This window comes from Microchirus variegatus (assembly GCF_963457635.1).
Source record: "Microchirus variegatus genome assembly, chromosome: 1".
Classification (NCBI taxonomy): domain Eukaryota; kingdom Metazoa; phylum Chordata; class Actinopteri; order Pleuronectiformes; family Soleidae; genus Microchirus; species Microchirus variegatus.
This window is the reverse complement of record NC_139802.1, coordinates 11,116,433-11,134,460: the sequence shown is the minus strand read 5'-3', so window position 1 is coordinate 11,134,460 and position 18,028 is coordinate 11,116,433. Positions and strand designations below refer to the sequence as shown.

The 18,028-nt window shown below is 40.5% G+C and overlaps 2 protein-coding genes across 2 annotated transcripts in view; both read right to left on the bottom strand.

The window, feature by feature from the left end:
* The window catches only part of LOC310929942 (ankyrin repeat and IBR domain-containing protein 1-like), a 30,202-nt gene extending 25,093 nt beyond the window's left edge, over window positions 1-5,109 (bottom strand). Inside the window, exons 1-4 of the mRNA XM_083892815.1 lie at window positions 4,983-5,109; window positions 2,657-2,942; window positions 1,527-1,827; window positions 680-862 (exon numbers count right to left, since the gene is read on the bottom strand). Coding sequence (XP_083748941.1) covers window positions 680-862; window positions 1,527-1,827; window positions 2,657-2,844 — 672 coding nt within the window. The 5' untranslated portion in view covers window positions 2,845-2,942; window positions 4,983-5,109. The remainder of the gene's footprint in view (window positions 1-679; window positions 863-1,526; window positions 1,828-2,656; window positions 2,943-4,982) is intronic.
* Window positions 5,110-7,943: 2,834 nt separating this feature from the next.
* eomesb (eomesodermin homolog b) lies at window positions 7,944-10,621 on the bottom strand (the record flags this gene model as incomplete). Its single annotated transcript, XM_083898291.1, has 6 exons — window positions 7,944-8,730; window positions 8,832-8,893; window positions 9,064-9,222; window positions 9,451-9,572; window positions 9,834-9,988; window positions 10,092-10,621. The coding sequence occupies 6 exons, from the start codon at window positions 10,619-10,621 to the stop codon at window positions 7,944-7,946; spliced, it is 1,815 nt and encodes a 604-aa protein (XP_083754417.1).
* Window positions 10,622-18,028: the final 7,407 nt, after the last annotated feature.

The window sequence follows — 18,028 nt, the reverse complement described above, 5'->3', positions numbered from 1 at the left end:
CTCACCCACTGCTATTTTTAACAACAGCGCATTTGAAACGAGAAACAAGACAACTCATTTCCATTATCAACTGAATAAAATTTGTAAACTGGAAAGTTACAACTGCATTGTAAAGATGTAACGTCATATTTAATTTAAGATGTATAATTAATTGTGCTTTTTACGTGCAATATGTTTAACAGCTCAGCATCATTAGCACCCATGTGGCACCCGTGTGGCTCTCATTCATTGCTCTTGTTTGGAGCACATGTGACATTAGCCTCCAGTCCTCAGTGAAAAAGTGCGAAGTGATGTGCGATACATCGGTGGCAACAGACGTCCAAGCATCACATGTCATTTTTATCCTACCAAATAGTGTTGTTATTTAACATTTAAATAATCGGAATGTGTGAATCGATTCAAAATCAGGGGCGTCTGAATCACGATGCATCCAAGAATCGAGATTTTTCCACATCCCTAACAAGAAGTGCTGCGGTGTGTATTAAGGCAGCTTACTCGAGCGTTTTATCTGAAAATAAAGCAATGACGATCACAAAAACTATTAAGAATTTTGATAGATTTTCCAACAGTACAGTGAGGACTACACAAAAGTTTTGTACATAGTACATATACTGTGACCAGCTGAGAGGGACAAACTCTCAGCTGTATACCCACTGCCTCTTGATATGCTATTTTCTACCTCTCTTCGGTCGAGAGCTGCGTACTCTGCCTCTATACCATCGGCCTCGGGGGCAGTCGAAAAGACCATCTGCGACTCCAGGCACAAGGCCAGCTCCTTGTGGTGCTGCTTCTCTGCACAGTCACACGGAGTCTCGCGGTTTTCATTCTCCGCAAACAGGTCTGCTTTTCTCTGCACCAGCAACTAAAAAGGAGGAAAAAGAATTGGTCCTCAAATCATGGTGTACACACTTAATACAGGAAGTAACTGACTCGCTAAAGTACAGTGAAATTATAAAAACTGACTCTAAAAAATTATTTTATACTTCATAGATTGGCAAGCACAGTCTTTTTCTTTAGTACCTGCTTTCATTGTTCGGCCCTGAAATTAGTATTTGTATAGTTGCTGTGCAAATGAATCATTCATCATTAGATGACTATTACACAGCCAGGTTATAAACAGGTGTCTTTTCTGAGGAACACACAATGATAGCCTAATTAATCTAATTGACTTTTATATGTGATCCAACCTGCCTGAGGGATTAATATAACATTTCTGTGTTGCATGGCATCTTCCCAAAACTCACCAGGGGAGATATTTGGTCACACTCAATAAAATGAATGTGTGCCTGCAAATTACTGTCCCTTTCCCTGAATTGCGACTGCATCTAACACCAGGACACACACTACCAAAAATGCCACAAATACTCCCAGTACAAAATGGCATATAATTAAAGACCTGCATTAACACCTTTGAACCTTTTCTCTTCCTTCCACTCACACTATTCCCTGTCGTAGTGAGACTCTTCAGTTACCATCGACTGATGACGGTCAGGTTGGTAAATATTCACAGGTTTTTGTAACCTTACCTCAACACAAGACTTCATCCCTGAGGCAGCAGCATAGTGCAGGCAGGTGTTTTTCTTGTTGTCTGTAGCGTTGACATTAGCACGTTCATACTCCCCATGATCAAGCTTTGCTCCAGTCCATGCCAGAATGATTTGTAAACATGCGGCACGACGCTGTTCATCTTCGTACGGGCGTGAGATTCGAGGATGTAGTGCTCCTTCTGAGATCAAGATTTGGGGCCCCATGCAGAGAAGGTGCAGAGATGTCTCATTGTGCACATTGCGCTTGTTAGGATTTCCATCTTTGCTTAAGAGAAAAGACCTACAAGTACAGGAGAGGAATAACAATTCATTTGTAATTTTGTTCATGGGCCCATAAACAATGAGTGGCAAGCTAATACATTTTTGTTTACATTGTAATATTTGTAATTGTGAGCTAAGAAACAACCTATTTCAGTTTAATAAGCATGTAAGCCAGTATTTGGACCCACCACAAAAAGTTGAATATAACCGATAACTAACATCACTTGCTTGTTTTCAAAGCTGAATTAAAACTGCAATCTAAAATCATTTAAAAATTAATTAAAGAATTGAATTTTCCTACCCATCTTAAGATGCAAAGCAATATTTTCCTAACACTAGATTTTCAATTCAACGGTTGCACTTTTGCAATCATATGATGCAAGTGAGCAAGCATCATATTTGCAAAGAAAGGAGATTGCCAGGGAAAAGAAAAAGGCAAACATGCAATGTTGTTTGCTTGTTGTGTGGGAAGCTCTTAGAGTCCCATTCTATTCCATCTCAGCATGTTGCATTCCTGAGAGCTGCTGACAGATGGCTATGTGGAGAGACAGATGGGTCAGAGATATAGGGTTGAAACATGAAATGTTCTATTATGATACAACAGTAAGGTAGTAGATGGGGCGAGTTGATCATCAACACACTGCTAATAGGTAAAAATGCACAAAGGACAATATATGGATGAAGATATCTGAACAGAGATTACATAAGCAAAGATTAATTTCATTGAATAAAATAATCTGGAGCATGGCAACAGCAATTCAACCCTGCATCTAGCAACACTTAGATATACATCTTTCTCTCAACGACAGAAACCAACCCAAAAATATGACACTGGGCCCCATACTGACCTGAGTAAGCGTGTCATTGCGTGCTGGGCAGCATAGTGCAGCGGCGTGTTGTGCTGGTAGGATTCTCCATATGTAGTGTTGGGATCCAGAGCCTCCTTGAACTGCAGATTGCTCTCATAGAGCTGGAGAGCCAACACCTCATCCCCATTGATGAGAGCCTTACGGAACTTGGTTGCCGTGTTCCCCATCTCTTCTCATACTGTGGGGCTCAAGCTTTGACTGATACAGCAGCCTCTGAAATTCCCTGTAATGTTCTCAAGTCTACCTCACCAGCATGCTGAAGGTCCTATAAAAAAGAAGAAAAACTGGTTAACTCCTATTTGGCGACAAGGCCTTGCATGAAGGAAAACAGTCATACTCCAATTGTAAACTCCAGTACAGCAAGCTAGTATTTCTATCAGCATTTCATTGAAAGCAGACCTGCATCTAAAAAGTATTAATTACCTCCACTCCCTCTGAATCAATGATTTGAGATGCATCTCCAATGTTGCACAGGTGGCTCTGTCACAAGCCCCTGTGTAAGCATCACCACTGCAATGTATACTACCTCCCTATAATTGTCTTTTTATTTTTTTGCTTAGAATAACCAAACAGAGCGCCAACAAGCGCATGCAGAGAGAAGGACAAGACTTCTTCTGGCATCACCAGGAGCTTCCGCCTCTCTGTGCCAATGCTGTCCATCCTACTGAGGGCAGGAGTCATTTGAAGCAAGAGATCCTCATCAACAACAACATGCAGCAAGTCAGCATTTCCCTTCCACCGGAGCACCATATGGTCATGACTGTTAGGCCAGTGTGACGCTTTTATGTATTTTTGGTGCACTGCAGCACAAATCCACACATCATCATCCCCTTCAGCACAGTATGCATGACATAATGACACCATGAATAATATCCTTCTAAACAATCATCATTTGATATAGGCAAGATGTACACATTAAGAAAAAAAATGCGACTGTAGTATGTTATTCTAGATTCACTGAATAACACACGGATTATGTCATGCAACTACAGAGGCAGCTATCATTTAAGCTGAAAATATAAACATACATTCCTACTGTCAACAAGTTTCACCTTTGAGGAAACCTGCTTTGAAAAACTCCACTGTAGAGTGGAGATCAGTGGAAAAGGGGCTGGCTACAATTTGGACTCAATTTTATCTCCTCCTCCTCGCTCTCTCTCTCTCCGTCTGTAATAAGTCACTTGGTTGTTTTATATTCAGTCACTCTAAATAAATACTGTATTTAAATGTGTTCTATTACTCTAAAAGGACATTGTATGCAACTAACCCATACACCAACCAAGTGTTGTAGAGAGCAGTCTTTCTTAAGGCCACTTTTGGTCACATCTTGGTTTAGTTCACATTTACATTCACACTTGTCCATGTCTCTCAGATACAAAATTGTGTATTTAAATCAAGAGTCCAAGATTGCGACAATATATTTATTTGTATGAATCATTATTGTGACTGGATGGAAAACGTATACATACATCAATACGATTAACCCAACAGATAAATGCCTTTAACTACTGTTAACTGTATTGGGGGAGGCTAGTTGCTGTTTTATGTTGATTTGAACTGTAACAGCTCACTTTAAATGCACAACAGCATCACAACAGGAGCAAATAAGGCAGAATGGCACATGTTTGCTGACCTTGCATCAATAAATCTTTGTCAAACTTGTGAGGACAGACATCCTCGTAACCACACAGATAGAGGACAGGGCAGATAATAATGTCCCTCTTAGGTCAACACCTGATTTTGTGGAACTGAGTTATAAAACCTGGTGACACAGGTCGAGGAGGCTACTTTTCAACTGTTTCAGTAATTAACCTATAATGTGACAGTACTTAACGACACTCCCCCACAGCAGCGTCAACCAACGGCATCTAGCTGTGGTTAAAAGAAAAAGGAAATGAAAGCCAAAACATCGAACTTGTCATTGTACTCCTTCATGCAGGCCTGGTTTGTTTATCATTGTCGCTAGTTAGCTCAGCCCGATAGCTGTGTGTTGTGTAAATGAAGATCACGCTTTGTTTCGCTTCTGATAAGCGAGTGAAACATTCACCAGTCACACGGGCATAGACAACACTGGCTGTGTGTTTGTCGGGAAGCCCGATATAACTCACAATAAACTGCCTCGCTTGTCAGCTGATATGTTATTCAAAACAAAAAAAACATCATGACGCTAGCATCTGCGTTGGCTAACGTCAGCGCATACGCCAGTGGGTCAGCTAGCAAGCAGGCTAACCGTGCTTCGAGCCAACTTAGCTGCCACAGTTAATAAACTCGCTGTAAACAATGAGTAACACATATTTGGACTTACACCGACGGTTCATCTCGCGCTTGTCGCCCTGACCTTGTGACGTGACTGTCAGTCGATAAGACAACAAACAGGACGATGTTTGATGTAATTCCACCCGTGTAAATATTACTCAGTCAGAGAAGTGATATTCCTGTCAACTCTGCGCTCACTCTCTGTTGCCTGTTCTGTTGCTGCTATTTGGGTTGCCAGGTTTCAACAAAAATCCCCAAAGCAGGCGGAAACACCCGGCACTGTGGGTTTTTGTTTTGTTTTTTACCATCCCCAAACAATAGAACTGGTATATTTACATGTGACAAACCGTTTAGTATGGATGTGCATTACACAATCCAATTATTCTTAATTAAAATTCGGAGTTTTAAATATATATATATATATATATATAAATATCGCACAACTTCCTTCCTAAAGATATTCAACCACATTGATGTCTGGAATTAAACTTGTATATGCGTACTTCCCCCAGAAAATTCAGTTGGGAATGATGAATCATGTTCAGTATTATGCCATTGTCTTCATCTAATTATAGACGGTACGGAGCCGCCACAATTAGAAGTTCTTAATCCTCAGTTCCGCTCTTGCCTTTGACTGTGCGATCGACCTTCCCCTCCTTTGAACTGCCCACTCAGTTCAAAAGAAAACGTGCAGAAATAGTTAAATATTAAATGCAATTCCAGACATCCACGATGTGAATCATTGATATGTACAGCTAAATTAGATGATATGCATGTATAATGACTATTCGTATACATTTGAATGGAAAAAGTTCAGTCATTTTCCTAGGAAGTATAGAGTTGTGGATATCTAAAGATTGCATGCGAGGACATGTTGGCTGGTCCACACTACTCTAACAGGCATTTTTTGCATTAAGACCTGGTTTTAGGTTTAGGTTAGGCTAAAGTTTGGGGTTATGCATTTAGTTTTGTGATGGTTGAGGTTAGGGTAAGAGTGTTAGGGAATGTATTATGTCTATGAATGTCCACACAAATGATACAAAACCAGCGTGTGTGTGTGTCATTGACATTTTATTAAAATTCCCCTAATTAACAAACAGCGTTCTGCACAGTCTAAGTAAAAAAAGAAGAACAAATGGCAATAATAATCATTCTGACAACAATAGATTAAATATGTATACAAAAGTCGTAAAATGCACCCCAGATGCACTGAGAAGTCTGTTATGTTCCTTTACTAAGGTGTAATCTCCCTCATCTGTCAATCCTTGGATAATCAGAGGTCACCATCACCACATCCATCAGCATTTTCCACTCTCTCATTAACTGTATCTGCTCACCTTTGTAGCAGTTTAAAAAAACATTTTGTCAGCCAGACTTTTGGCAGCAGTGATAATCTGTATACAATCATAGTTTTTTGGTCTTCAAAATTAGGATTATCGCCACAAACAGTAGAGTATCCTTATTACTCCTTATTGTCCCAAAGCCCCAATGTTAGAATTGTGCATCTGTGATGTGTTTATGGCAAGGACTGTTTACAAAGTGACCTACTGGGTGTGCGTAAAGTTCTCATTGACCACGATTTGCTTCAGCTCCTTCTGGACTTTTTGTCAGAATCTCTCAACTTCCATCTCAACTCAACATGCTTTTAATGGCTGCGAGTACAGTAATACGCCACTAGAGTGCGACAGAGTCCACAGAAACAAATAGTATCACAGTTACACATGAGACTGGGGTTGTAAGCCCTTCTTCTCTGGACTTGGAGATGATATGGTGATATTCCATCGAATAACAAAATTTATTGCATTTTTTTCGAATTATATATTAAAAAAAAAAAAAAAAAGATGGTTGAGTCAACTCCCCTCTTCCTCCTCATCTCAGCTCTCACACTTTATCATGGCAATAACTTTGTTTTCTCTCCCCATTGTGATCTTCCTCTCTATCTCCTCTCTCTCTTTTTGTTCTTATTTTACAGGTGTCCCTGATTTCCAGTGCTTCAAGACCACAGCTCAATTACTATAACTATTACTATATATTATATAGCTACTCATTGCTTCTAACGTTATTATTATTATTATCCTCATCCATCCTTCTTTCATCTATGGCTTGTCCTTTTCTGAGAGTCACGTGAGCTGGAGCCAATCCCAGATAGCATTTGGAGCAAGAGGCATGTCACACTCTGGACGAGCTGATGAATCCCCTGTCTCTATCTTTCCTCCATCTTCCTCTCTCCTTTCCACTCTTCTTTTTCACCCACCTCTCCTTCACTAACCCCCTTCCTGTCTCCTACCCCAACCAGTCGAGGCAGATGTCTGTACACTCTGGAGTCTGGATCTGTCAGAGTTGTCTTCCTGTTCAAGGAGTTTTTTTTGTTTCTCTATAATAATTGTAAGGTCTTGACCTTATCATGTAAAGTGCCTTGAGCTAACGTTGAGGTTTTGGCTCTTATGTGCACTGAACTGATAAGATGTGATCAGCAGTAACATTGTGAGTAGATGCTGGTAATATGCAAGTGGTGCAATCATATACTAGAGAAAAGCTTGATGTACTCCAATAATATGTACATTGAAAAAAGTATGTTAATGTAAACAAAAAAACACTCTTATGCTCCACAGAACATGTGCCTTTTATTATCAAACAACACTGAGCATAATATTCTCACATCTGAGAGTGCAGTGCACACATTTCATTTTCAACAGGCCTTCAATAAATAAACACAAGATTTTAACCTAAAGCCAAACACAGTAATGTATGCAACAATAAAACCCAATAACAGCATTATTAAAAAAACAAATTGGGCCTAATTAAACAACTGCTTTGGCACCTTTAAAATTATAAATACAACAATAAGCCAACATCTTACGTTGGCAGTAATTGATGTTCTCCTTGATACTTCCTGTGTCACCACAGACAAGAAAAAACACCACCAAAACAAATGATGGGAGCAACAATATATGTCTTATTAATGAAGGCAGATGATGAACCATCAGCAGGACAACATGTGAGCAAACATTTAAGTGGTTGTGTAAAAGGAATAATAAGCTGCCATGGCTTTGGATGAGGGGGTTTCTTTGCTGTAGGCGCTACTGTTGGTGGCAACTGAGACCAAGTCCTCGCACTTTATATCAGCAGGAGAGTCTGCTGTGCTTGAGCCGTTAAGAGACAGACGCCTTCGTTTGCAGGCCAGGGCATAAGAATCGGCCTTTTCAAATGAAAGAGCCGCCGACTGTGTCTCTGTCCAGGAGGAGATCAGGCCTCCACTGCCGTTCAACTCCTCCTCAATCTGTGGTTTAACTTTGTCTGAGTCTTCTGGGAAACCAGCAGTGGGACTGGGCCTGGGAGACCAGGGCAGACTGGCAGTGACCTTTCTCTGGTACGGTGCTCTTGACCCCCACCCTGCAGACATGGTGTTGAAAGGAGAGTCTGGGTAGTAGCTGAGAGCGTGAGACGTATGCATGGACAGGGATTTGATACCATAAGGAAGCAGAGAGCTTGAGTATTCGGCCTCGTAAGGTGTCAGATCGAGCTTATTGTTGGTGCTTGTGCTGTTTCCCCCTTGCTGCATGGAGGTGACAAACCACCTTTGTGAAGCGCCGTCTTCAGACTGAGGTGAGAGGAGGCTGTTGGTCTGTGGTACTGCTCTCTCGCTGTTGTAGTACCGATTCTGTGGCAGGTTGTTGACAAATTGTTCCTGGAAGAGGGGCTGCATGGTGTAGCGCGCACCGGGGACGATCTGGTGGGCACGTGACGAGTCAGTTGGAGATGGTGTGAGACGGTCATTCTCTGAAGCTGTGTACATTCTTAAAAAAATAAAAAATACACAAGTTCAAGAAAGGTGTCTTTCAAAATGAGACACCACATTTATATAGGGGGAAAGTACAAAAGTACAAAAGATACTCACGAGTCATAGTTATCTCTGAATCCTTTGGCAAAAGGGTTGTGATCGATTTTCAGCTGTGTGATCTAAAGGAGCAAAAACAGAGGAATTGAGCGGCGTATTCATAGCGATGCAGGGAGAACAGGTCATGTCAAGTCACAAAGGCAATAGCAGATTTTTAACATTCATTTTTCCTCGTGCCTAGTTTCAACAATAACGTTGAACAACAGAACAAAGAATACAAAGTCGTGCTCACATCAGTGTTCTGGTAGGCAGTGACTGCAATGAACTGATTCTCTGGGAAAGTGAAGCTCTGAGTCTTAATGTCACTGTTGACGTCCTCCACTCCGTCCTCCGTCACCTCCACGATGTGCAGTCTGGGCTGGTACTTGTGCAGCGACTGCAAGACAATCATCTGCACACACCATAGATATACATATGTTAATACATACAAAATAAAATAAATAATAGCACAATTGACAGCATTAATTAAGTTGTTTGACTGCACAACTTCTGCTAAAACAACTTAATGTCCAAATATGAAATCCAGGTGAAAAGGAAAAAGAAAAAAGATAGATATGTGATCATATTGATACTAAAACCATTTGACTAAACTAAAATATATATATTATTTTTTACCAACCTGTGAAGTATTGTGACTGGTGCCTTTGTTGTTGGTGAGTTTCAGTTTACTGAAGGAAATTTCTTGTCTCATCCAGTGAGCCCCTGTGTTTGGAGACTCTGGGTGGATGTACACTTTGTTCCCTGCAATTAAAAAATAAATGTATAATTAGTAATGTTTCAAAGTAATGTTTCAAAGTGGGCTTTTATTTCTATGAGAAATAAAAACACCTTGAGAGAATAAGATATATAAATTAGTCTTGGACATTTCACAAATAATAAATCTCCCAAATAGATCTTAATTTCTAACGGGAAGCAAATGGCTGAAATGGAAATTAAAATGGAACGAAATAATTGTTTTATTTTGATTTTCTTGAAAATGACATAGTTTCTCTTGTATCCTACCTTGGCTGCTGTTGTCCGCTTTCCCACATGTCACCCACTTGCCACCCTGAAATCTCCAGTGGTTCGGATCCGCCAGCACCACCTCAACAAACACGTTGTAGTGCGCAGTCAGACTCAGACCAGCTATGTTAAAACTGAGAAACGGGAACATCCGTCTGCAAAACATCAGAGGAATAAAAAAAAAGAAAGAAAATGAAATTAAGTCACTTATTTGATTAATTATAATCAAAGTAAAGCTGCGTGTCCACCTCTGCTCACCTGCCCTGTTTGGTGATGATCATCTCGGTCTGGTGTCGGTGGAACTTGAGCCACAGCGGTCGGTTGCAGAGGTAGACCTGGGCCCTCAGCCCGGGGCCGCCGCTGGGCAGAGTCATGTTGCCGAGAGCAGAACCGGAGCCGGTGTACGGAGGGTAGATGCAGCCGGGGCTCTGGCCGAGCTGGTACGCCGAGCTGAAGTGACTGCGCCCGGCTGTGGGTGGAGAAAACCCCGCGGGAGGCAACACGGAGCCCAGGTGGAGAGATGATGGATACCTGCCTGCGCTGGACGGCGCGTAAACCGCGCCACTGGAGGTGTAAGGGATAAAAGAGCAGGGGCTCGCTGTGTCCGAACTCTGCTTGGAAACTGTTGGAGGGATGTAGTAGCGGTCAGCAGCCTGCAGCCCGTGCTCTGAGTACCTGCTGCGGGAGGTCAGGTCATCCACATCCACAGCTGCTGGAGACTTGCGCGTCTCCTCCGCTACCTCCTTGGTAGAGGAGAATGTGTTGTTGTCTCCTTCACCGCCGAGCATGGCTGTTTTACTTTTCCCCAGCGGTTTAGATCAGAGGTTAAACTTCGATGAATCAGTCTATCTGGTGATGTTTTTTGTTTTTTTTCCACTGAAGGTGATTTAGTTCAGGTGTCTTTTCCTCTGCGCGTATCCAAGCCTGAATCCAAGAGACAGAAAAAGATGATGGGTTAAGGACAACCTATAGGCTGCAAAAAAAAAGTAATTGTCAGAGTCATTAACACCTGATCGGTCTGGTTTTTTTTACGCGTGAATACACTGAGTTATTTGATAAATGTGTGACACCAAACTTTACGTTTATTTTTAAAAGGAAAAAAAAGGAGTGATTGTTCTACAACAACAAAGAATGCACGTCGTTTTTGAACACAAGGTTCATCTACCTTTCATTTTATCAATTTGTTAATTTTTTATAGAGTACATTTCTAAAAAAAAAAAATTAAATAAAGCCCATAATATGATCCAAGTAAATAGTTGCAACAAAATGAACGTGTATAGTCGATTTAAATGGGGGTGAAGTGACGAGCTGTGTTTGATTTGGATGATTTCTGGATGGAAGGTTTCTTATAACTTTGACTAAAGCACATATTTTCAGGGTTAAAACTCCAGTGTAACATTAAAAAAAAATAATCTGTATTTATATTTTAATATTCAGTGGCATCTTCCTAGTGCTATTTGTAATTTACAAAATGCTTACAAATACACTTAAAATAATTATAATAATAAAAACTGTGAACATACATATATAGGCCTGTTTTTTTTCTGGCAATATGTGACTTAACTTGATATTTATATACCACGGATGTGATGCTGTTAATCCTGCGGTGTTATTATTATTATTATGCAGAGTTAATTCTATATTCTAGATACGAGTCCGTGTCCCAACGGGGAAAGGGGAGGAAACAGGCAATTATTTTTCCGTTTGAGGAAACCTGTGATGTTTCATGGATCAGACAGTTCAGTGAGGGACAAGACGAGCGACATATTTAAACCACCAGAAAAATAAATAAATAAATAAATAAAAACCAAGAATGAAGGATCGAATAATTTTCAAATAACGCCAACGATCAATATATATGTATATATCTGGAAAAAAAATATTATAATTTGTCTTTAACGCAACTCATCATACTATATAAACAAGTCATTCGATGAAAGCATGCAAAAATAAACAAACACAATATAAAACTTACCAGGCGGTTATTCCTGTTTTTCCTTTGTTTCGTAGTATTTTGAATATTCTAAGCAAATTGAAAAAAAACTTCAGTCAATGTCAACCCTGTGATGCTGAGCCCACGGCAGGACACGGCATCATGGTGTGTTTTGCAGTCGTGGATGGAGTTAAAGTTAAAACCTGAGCCATGTGGAGGCGAACTGATGACACAGAGAGAGAGAGACAGAGAGACAGAGCGCACTCCCACTTTCACCGCTTGCTCTCTGCTTGTGGCCATGAAGCGCCGATCGCAGCCCATTATCAAATCTCCCTCTCATCTCCTGGGGAGGGGCACGAGATCCTCAGCATCACAGCCAAGATGTATGAGAGCGAGACAGCTTCCCCACTCATCCGGGAATTGTTTCTTTCCCAATCATCCCCAGAAAGACATCACCACCACCACCATGCACATTTAATGCGTCTGGGAGTCAACAATGAGTTTATTTGGTCTGCTCCTCAATTGTTTTTTAAAATCCTTTTTGAAAGCAATTTCAACACAGAGAAGTTAGTTCACGAGAGATGAAACTAATCTCAATAACAATAATAAGATGACATAAAAACAACTGCCATTAAAGAACAGGGACTACCTCATGTTTATATGGTTAAAAAAAATCCTCCAAAAGTTGCTCCAACAATATGAGAATTGGCAATTTAATGCTTCAGCCATAGCTTACATACATACAAAAATAAAAGATTTAGATTAAGGATGTTTTTTGTGGAGAAGTTATGTGTGAATAATGGTATTCTTATAATAAATAAAGTGTTTGGCAGTGGAGTCAAGCTTTGGCTACAGTTTCAGATTCTGAAATGTATGTAAATGAAGAACCACTATGGTTTTCTGAGGTATCGTAAAAAAAGTGAAAAGCTCTAATGCTGCAGTCATGTGAGTGAGTCTTAAAAACTTTGACCAAACCAAAAGTAAAACCTTCCCTTTCTCTCGTTTCTTGCTGCAGTATTTGCTAGACGAGGACACACAGTGATGATCACTGGTGAAGTCTGCGTCTGTGTTTATGAACGCTGCACCTTTTGAGTCCTTGAGAGCGATTGCAACACAGGTAAGTTAGTTCATGAGAGGTGGATCTCAACAATAATAAGCTGACATAGAAAACAACGTCCATAAAAGAACAGGAACCGCCTCAAGTTTATGGTAAAAAAAAAAAAAAATCATCCAGATTTTGCTCCAACAACACAAGAATTGGTGATTTCATGTTTCAGCCGTTGTGAGGTTTTACACAGTAACATGTAGTGAATTGGAGAAAATGAGGACGTGGAGAGCAAATGTAGCTTACATGAGAGAAAGAAAAGCAGATTTGCATTTATAGAGTAACTACAAAGCTGCTCAATGTAGATTGTGCTGTAGTTGCAGAACAGATATATAATCAATATTGTCCCCCTGTTCAGTGTCATGGAGCTGAAGGCAAGACATGAAATTGTCATATGAGTTTTGTCACATTAAGACTGACTGTACACTTCTGGTGCAAATGTGCTTTCTCATGTTTAGTTCCAGTGACATTTTATGTTCCAATATGGGCAGAGGTGAACACCATCACTGCACAAACTCATTTAGCCAGGAGGATCTCATTGAGGTACAAGACCTATTATTCCAGGGAGTCTTGGTGAAGATAGCAGCATAGCTATAGTACCGAGTAGTTAAGACAATTCCAGATATAAAACTCACAACAGTTGCTCTAATACACAGGCCAGTCACAAACAGATAATGTAGGCTCTTTTTTTCGATGAGGCCGTTTCCTCCTTGATGCCTTCCACTTCTTCAGTTCAAAGCAGCCCAGCACATCAGACTTTAAATGATGCTGTATCACCGTGTTAACGGCACACCTTTTAACAGCTTTGAATGCCCCTCTCAGGACCAGACGATGCTCAGCTGCAGCTGCTGCTTCTCGCCCCGGAGAAGAGTTTGCATGATAAAGACACAGTGAGAGGATTAGTGAAGCGGGTCGCCGCCTCTGAAGTAAACACACTGCACATCAAACAAGACAAATCAACTATTTGGGTAAACTATTTGAACTGCAAACAGTCTAAAGCTAATACACTTCTGCTGATTGTGCTGATAAACTAATTGAGTTGTTTGATTTCTTCTTTTTTTTTTACAGGAAGTCATTAGCATGGGGTAAGAATTCACATACTCTATATTGATGTATAAAGCAGAACTCTTTATTTAGTTTTCCTTTTCTTTCTTTCTGAGTCAGAAGTGAGAATGTGTGGAGTCCTGAATAGTTTCTATTGCAGTTTCTATTTAAGTCTCAGTTTGCCCCAGTCACTGACACCATGATGCACTAGGAAGATTCACTGTATTTACAAGTACTGTTTTTCCGACGAGAAGATTTACCATTACTGAACAGAATGACACGTGCACACCCTGAGGGTTTTTTTCATACTAAGGTGCTGAAGGGGGGAATTTTTGAACCCTGTTAAATCTCAGTTTGACACGTTTGTATGTATAATTATGATTATGCAACATCGCAAGCGTGAAGCCAGTCACAGCTCAAAATGCGGCTGATGCAGATGTGGGAACCTGAAACCTCCAGTGCACATACACTACCGTTCAAAAGTTTGGGGTCACTGAGAAATGTCCTTATTTTTGAAGGAAAAACATCACATTAACATCACCTATGTACATAGGTGTATAGAGGCCCATTTCTAGTTCATTGTGTTTGGAGACTACTGGATGATTAGAAAACCTTTGAAAACCCTTGATGACAGTTTTGCTTGTTCTTTGACGAAAGCAAAGTTTGAAGGGCATAATTATTATTTTGAAGAAAATCATTATTTCTAATCTTGTCAATGTCTTGACTATATTTTCTATTTATTTTGCAACTCTTTTGGTGAATAAAAGTGGGACTTTTAATGGAAAACACCAAAGAAATTGTATAGGTGACCCCAAACTTTTGAACGGTAGTGTATACACTGAGGATAATAATTAATAATACGTTTTACACTGGTTATGAAACATTTAGTGCAGGGTTTCTCAAAGTTTTGATACCTGAGGGCCAATTTAGGAACCCAACATTGGACTGAGGGCCGCCAAAGGAAAACAAAAACCCCCCCCCAAAAAAACCAGAAAGAAATCCCATTTGTAATAATTTTAATGACCAGATTGCAGTTCTACAGTTTAGCGTTAAATAATATAAGCGTTAATATAATGTAATTTAAGCGTTAATATAATAACACTTTATAATTTACTGGGTAATTACCCAGCGGACTGAGGGCCGCCAAAGGAAAACAAAAAACCCCCCCCAAAAAAAACCAGAAAGAAATCCCATTTGTAATAATTTTAATGACCAGATTGCAGTTCTACAGTTTAGCGTTAAATAATATAAGCATTAATATAATGTAATTTAAGCGTTAATATAATAACACTTTATAATTTACTGGGTAATTACCCAGTATTTTGGCCATTGTTCTCACCTTCTAATTACAGGTTAATACCAAGTAACACATTTCTGTTACTATTATATTTACTGGGTAAATAGCTAGTAATTGGGGGCTGTAGCTACCAGCTTATTACCCAATAATACACTAAAATTCACCATATAGAAACCAGGTATATACCCAGATTTTTTGTTTACACTCGTTGGTCTGTATCTAGTAATGTCCAATAAACATTTAACAAGCTTAGTAGCTCCTGGATTAAAACTATCAACTATAATTAATTGCGGGCCGCCAGAAATGTTTCTGCGGCTAAATTGTCCCTGCTCGGCTCACCTCTACACGGTTTGGTTGGTTTTCCGTTACAATATAGTACCTCCTCAATGTGGGCGGAGTCATCACTGCACGGCTGCATGAAACTGCGGTGACTTCGTTTTACACGCGACACACAAATGAGTGACTTGTAAAGCGATTTTAGACATTTCCTTGGTAATTGTTGGAGCTGAACCCACGTTATTACGATTGTTAAGTGCTTTTAACTTAACTTAACTCGGCATTGTTCGCTTTGTGACGGCGCTCTGACCAATCAGTGGCTGGCAGTCTGCTGACGTCACGCATAGTACCAGCTCAGCTCGCTTGGAACCTCACCACAAAAAAGTACCAGGTACTATCATTAACGGAAACGCAAAATAACCGCGCCGCGCTAGTGGAAAAGGAGCTATAGTACACTAAAATGTTTACTGACGTTATTATTCAAATGAGAATTAGACACATTTTCCCATAGACTTCCACTCAAACAGTCTGTTTTGTTTTTAGAGTCGCCCCCTAGTGATAATTCAATATATTCTTATAATTTGGTTGGCTTCAGGGGGAAACCATGACTCACATCAAACACACAGGTGCTTGTCGGTAGTTGTTAATACTATAAAAAGGATTTTAAAAATCACCAATGCTGTTTGGCTCTTACATGAGTTCACTGGGCAGCCAGTGCGACTGGCCGCACTGCTCACTCTCGATAAGCAGCTTCCCTAGCTGTGCCTGCTTTTTGACACATCTAAAGGGCTGCGTCTGACATCTTGCCATCCTGCTGGTCACCTCTCCTGCAGTGCTCATACCAGGCAGGAAAAAAAGCTGGTGACCTGGCCATCGCCGCTGTGCCCTAGGCCACTGCTTCCCCCGCTGACAGCAGAAGGTCTGTTGGTCAGAAGCCATGCCAGGAACTCTGCTCGCCACAGCTTGTGATGTCACGACAGACACGCTCTCAGGGGTGAGTTCTGATTGGCTCTGGGGGGTTTGCCTTTCTCATTTCCTGGGAAATACCCCCCCCTAACAACGTTCACACATACAAACCCATTTAATTATCACTTTAACCAAATGTGATCTCAGCTCTTGGCCTCTGTAGCTGATCAGGTGCTTTTAAAGATCACAAAAAAAAAACAGAGCTATGTCATCAAAATGATGTGATGTAATTTCCACAGTTCCACATTTATTATCGATATGTGAACATTAGTAATCCAAACATTCAGAAATTGTAATTTTAGTTGCCACTGCATAAAGAGCAGCACATGATTTGTCACCAGGATCCAAATTGCACACTCACATACACACACACTCATTGACATAATACATTCCCTAACCCCTAACCCTAACCTAAACCTACATCTTACCCTTAAACCCTTTAAAGTTGTGTGGACCAGCCAAAATATCCCCACAAGGTAAAAAATGTCCTCACAAAGATACACAAAGCATGTATACACACACACACACAGTAAACACCTAAATTCCATGTGAATGCTGCTAAATTACTATTGACCTGACAGAGTTTTTACTGTATGGCTTTAGCAGAAGGTGAAGTTCTCGAGTGACCCCTTCCTCAATCTCCCCTCCCCTGCGTTTACATATATGGTTCGGTCCTACATCCTGTTAAGAGTAGCAGCAGGAATGGACCATCACATTTGGTGCTCAGCGTGGGGGCGGTTGGTGAGCCGTCATGTTCCAGCTATCCCACGGAGATACACTTCTGCCTCTCTGCTAAGATTTGGTGTTTTCTCATTTGCATTTGCTAATGAGATCCTGATTGCACGACTTTATACTGGAAAGACTATCTCTCTGAATATCTCTGTACAAATACCGGAGGTGGAGGCAATTCTATTTATTTAACCGCTACTAACTAGTCAGTCCCATTAAGATTAAACATGTCTTTTGTGAAGAATTCGCATAATGGTAATCTTATAAATAAAGTTAGCCATTTGTTGGTGTTTGGCAATGGAGTCAAGCTTTGGCTACAGTTTTAGATCCTGAAATATATGTAAATCAAGAACCATGTTGGGTTTTCTGAGATATCACAATAGCTCTAAATGCTGTCGTTCAGCAAAAGCAGATGAAAGCTTGATCCAGTCAAGTGGTTCTGAAGTGACTGAGTCTTAAAAACCAAAAGTTAAAGCCGTCTAATTTCTCTCATTTCTTGCTGTAGCATTTGCTAGTAGAGGGCACATAGTGATGATCACTGATGAAGTCTGCTCTCATCACAAGAGATTCATCTTCCCAGAATCGTTCCTCAGCCAAAACCCATGACTCCCATAATCACTTATCCGACAGGAAGTTGCAGAAGTCTAAGGCCAAAGCCAATTAAGTCCTGTTTAAAGCACTTCCTCATTATCACCCAATCTGTACTGCGAAGAATTCCTGCCCAATCTGCGGGTGTCAGCAGCCCCACCCCACCCCCCCAAAACTGTCGCAATTCCATCTCAGGTCACAGTCATAAGCTACTGCCTCGATTACAACCAAGCTGATTTTTAAATATAGTGGTACCT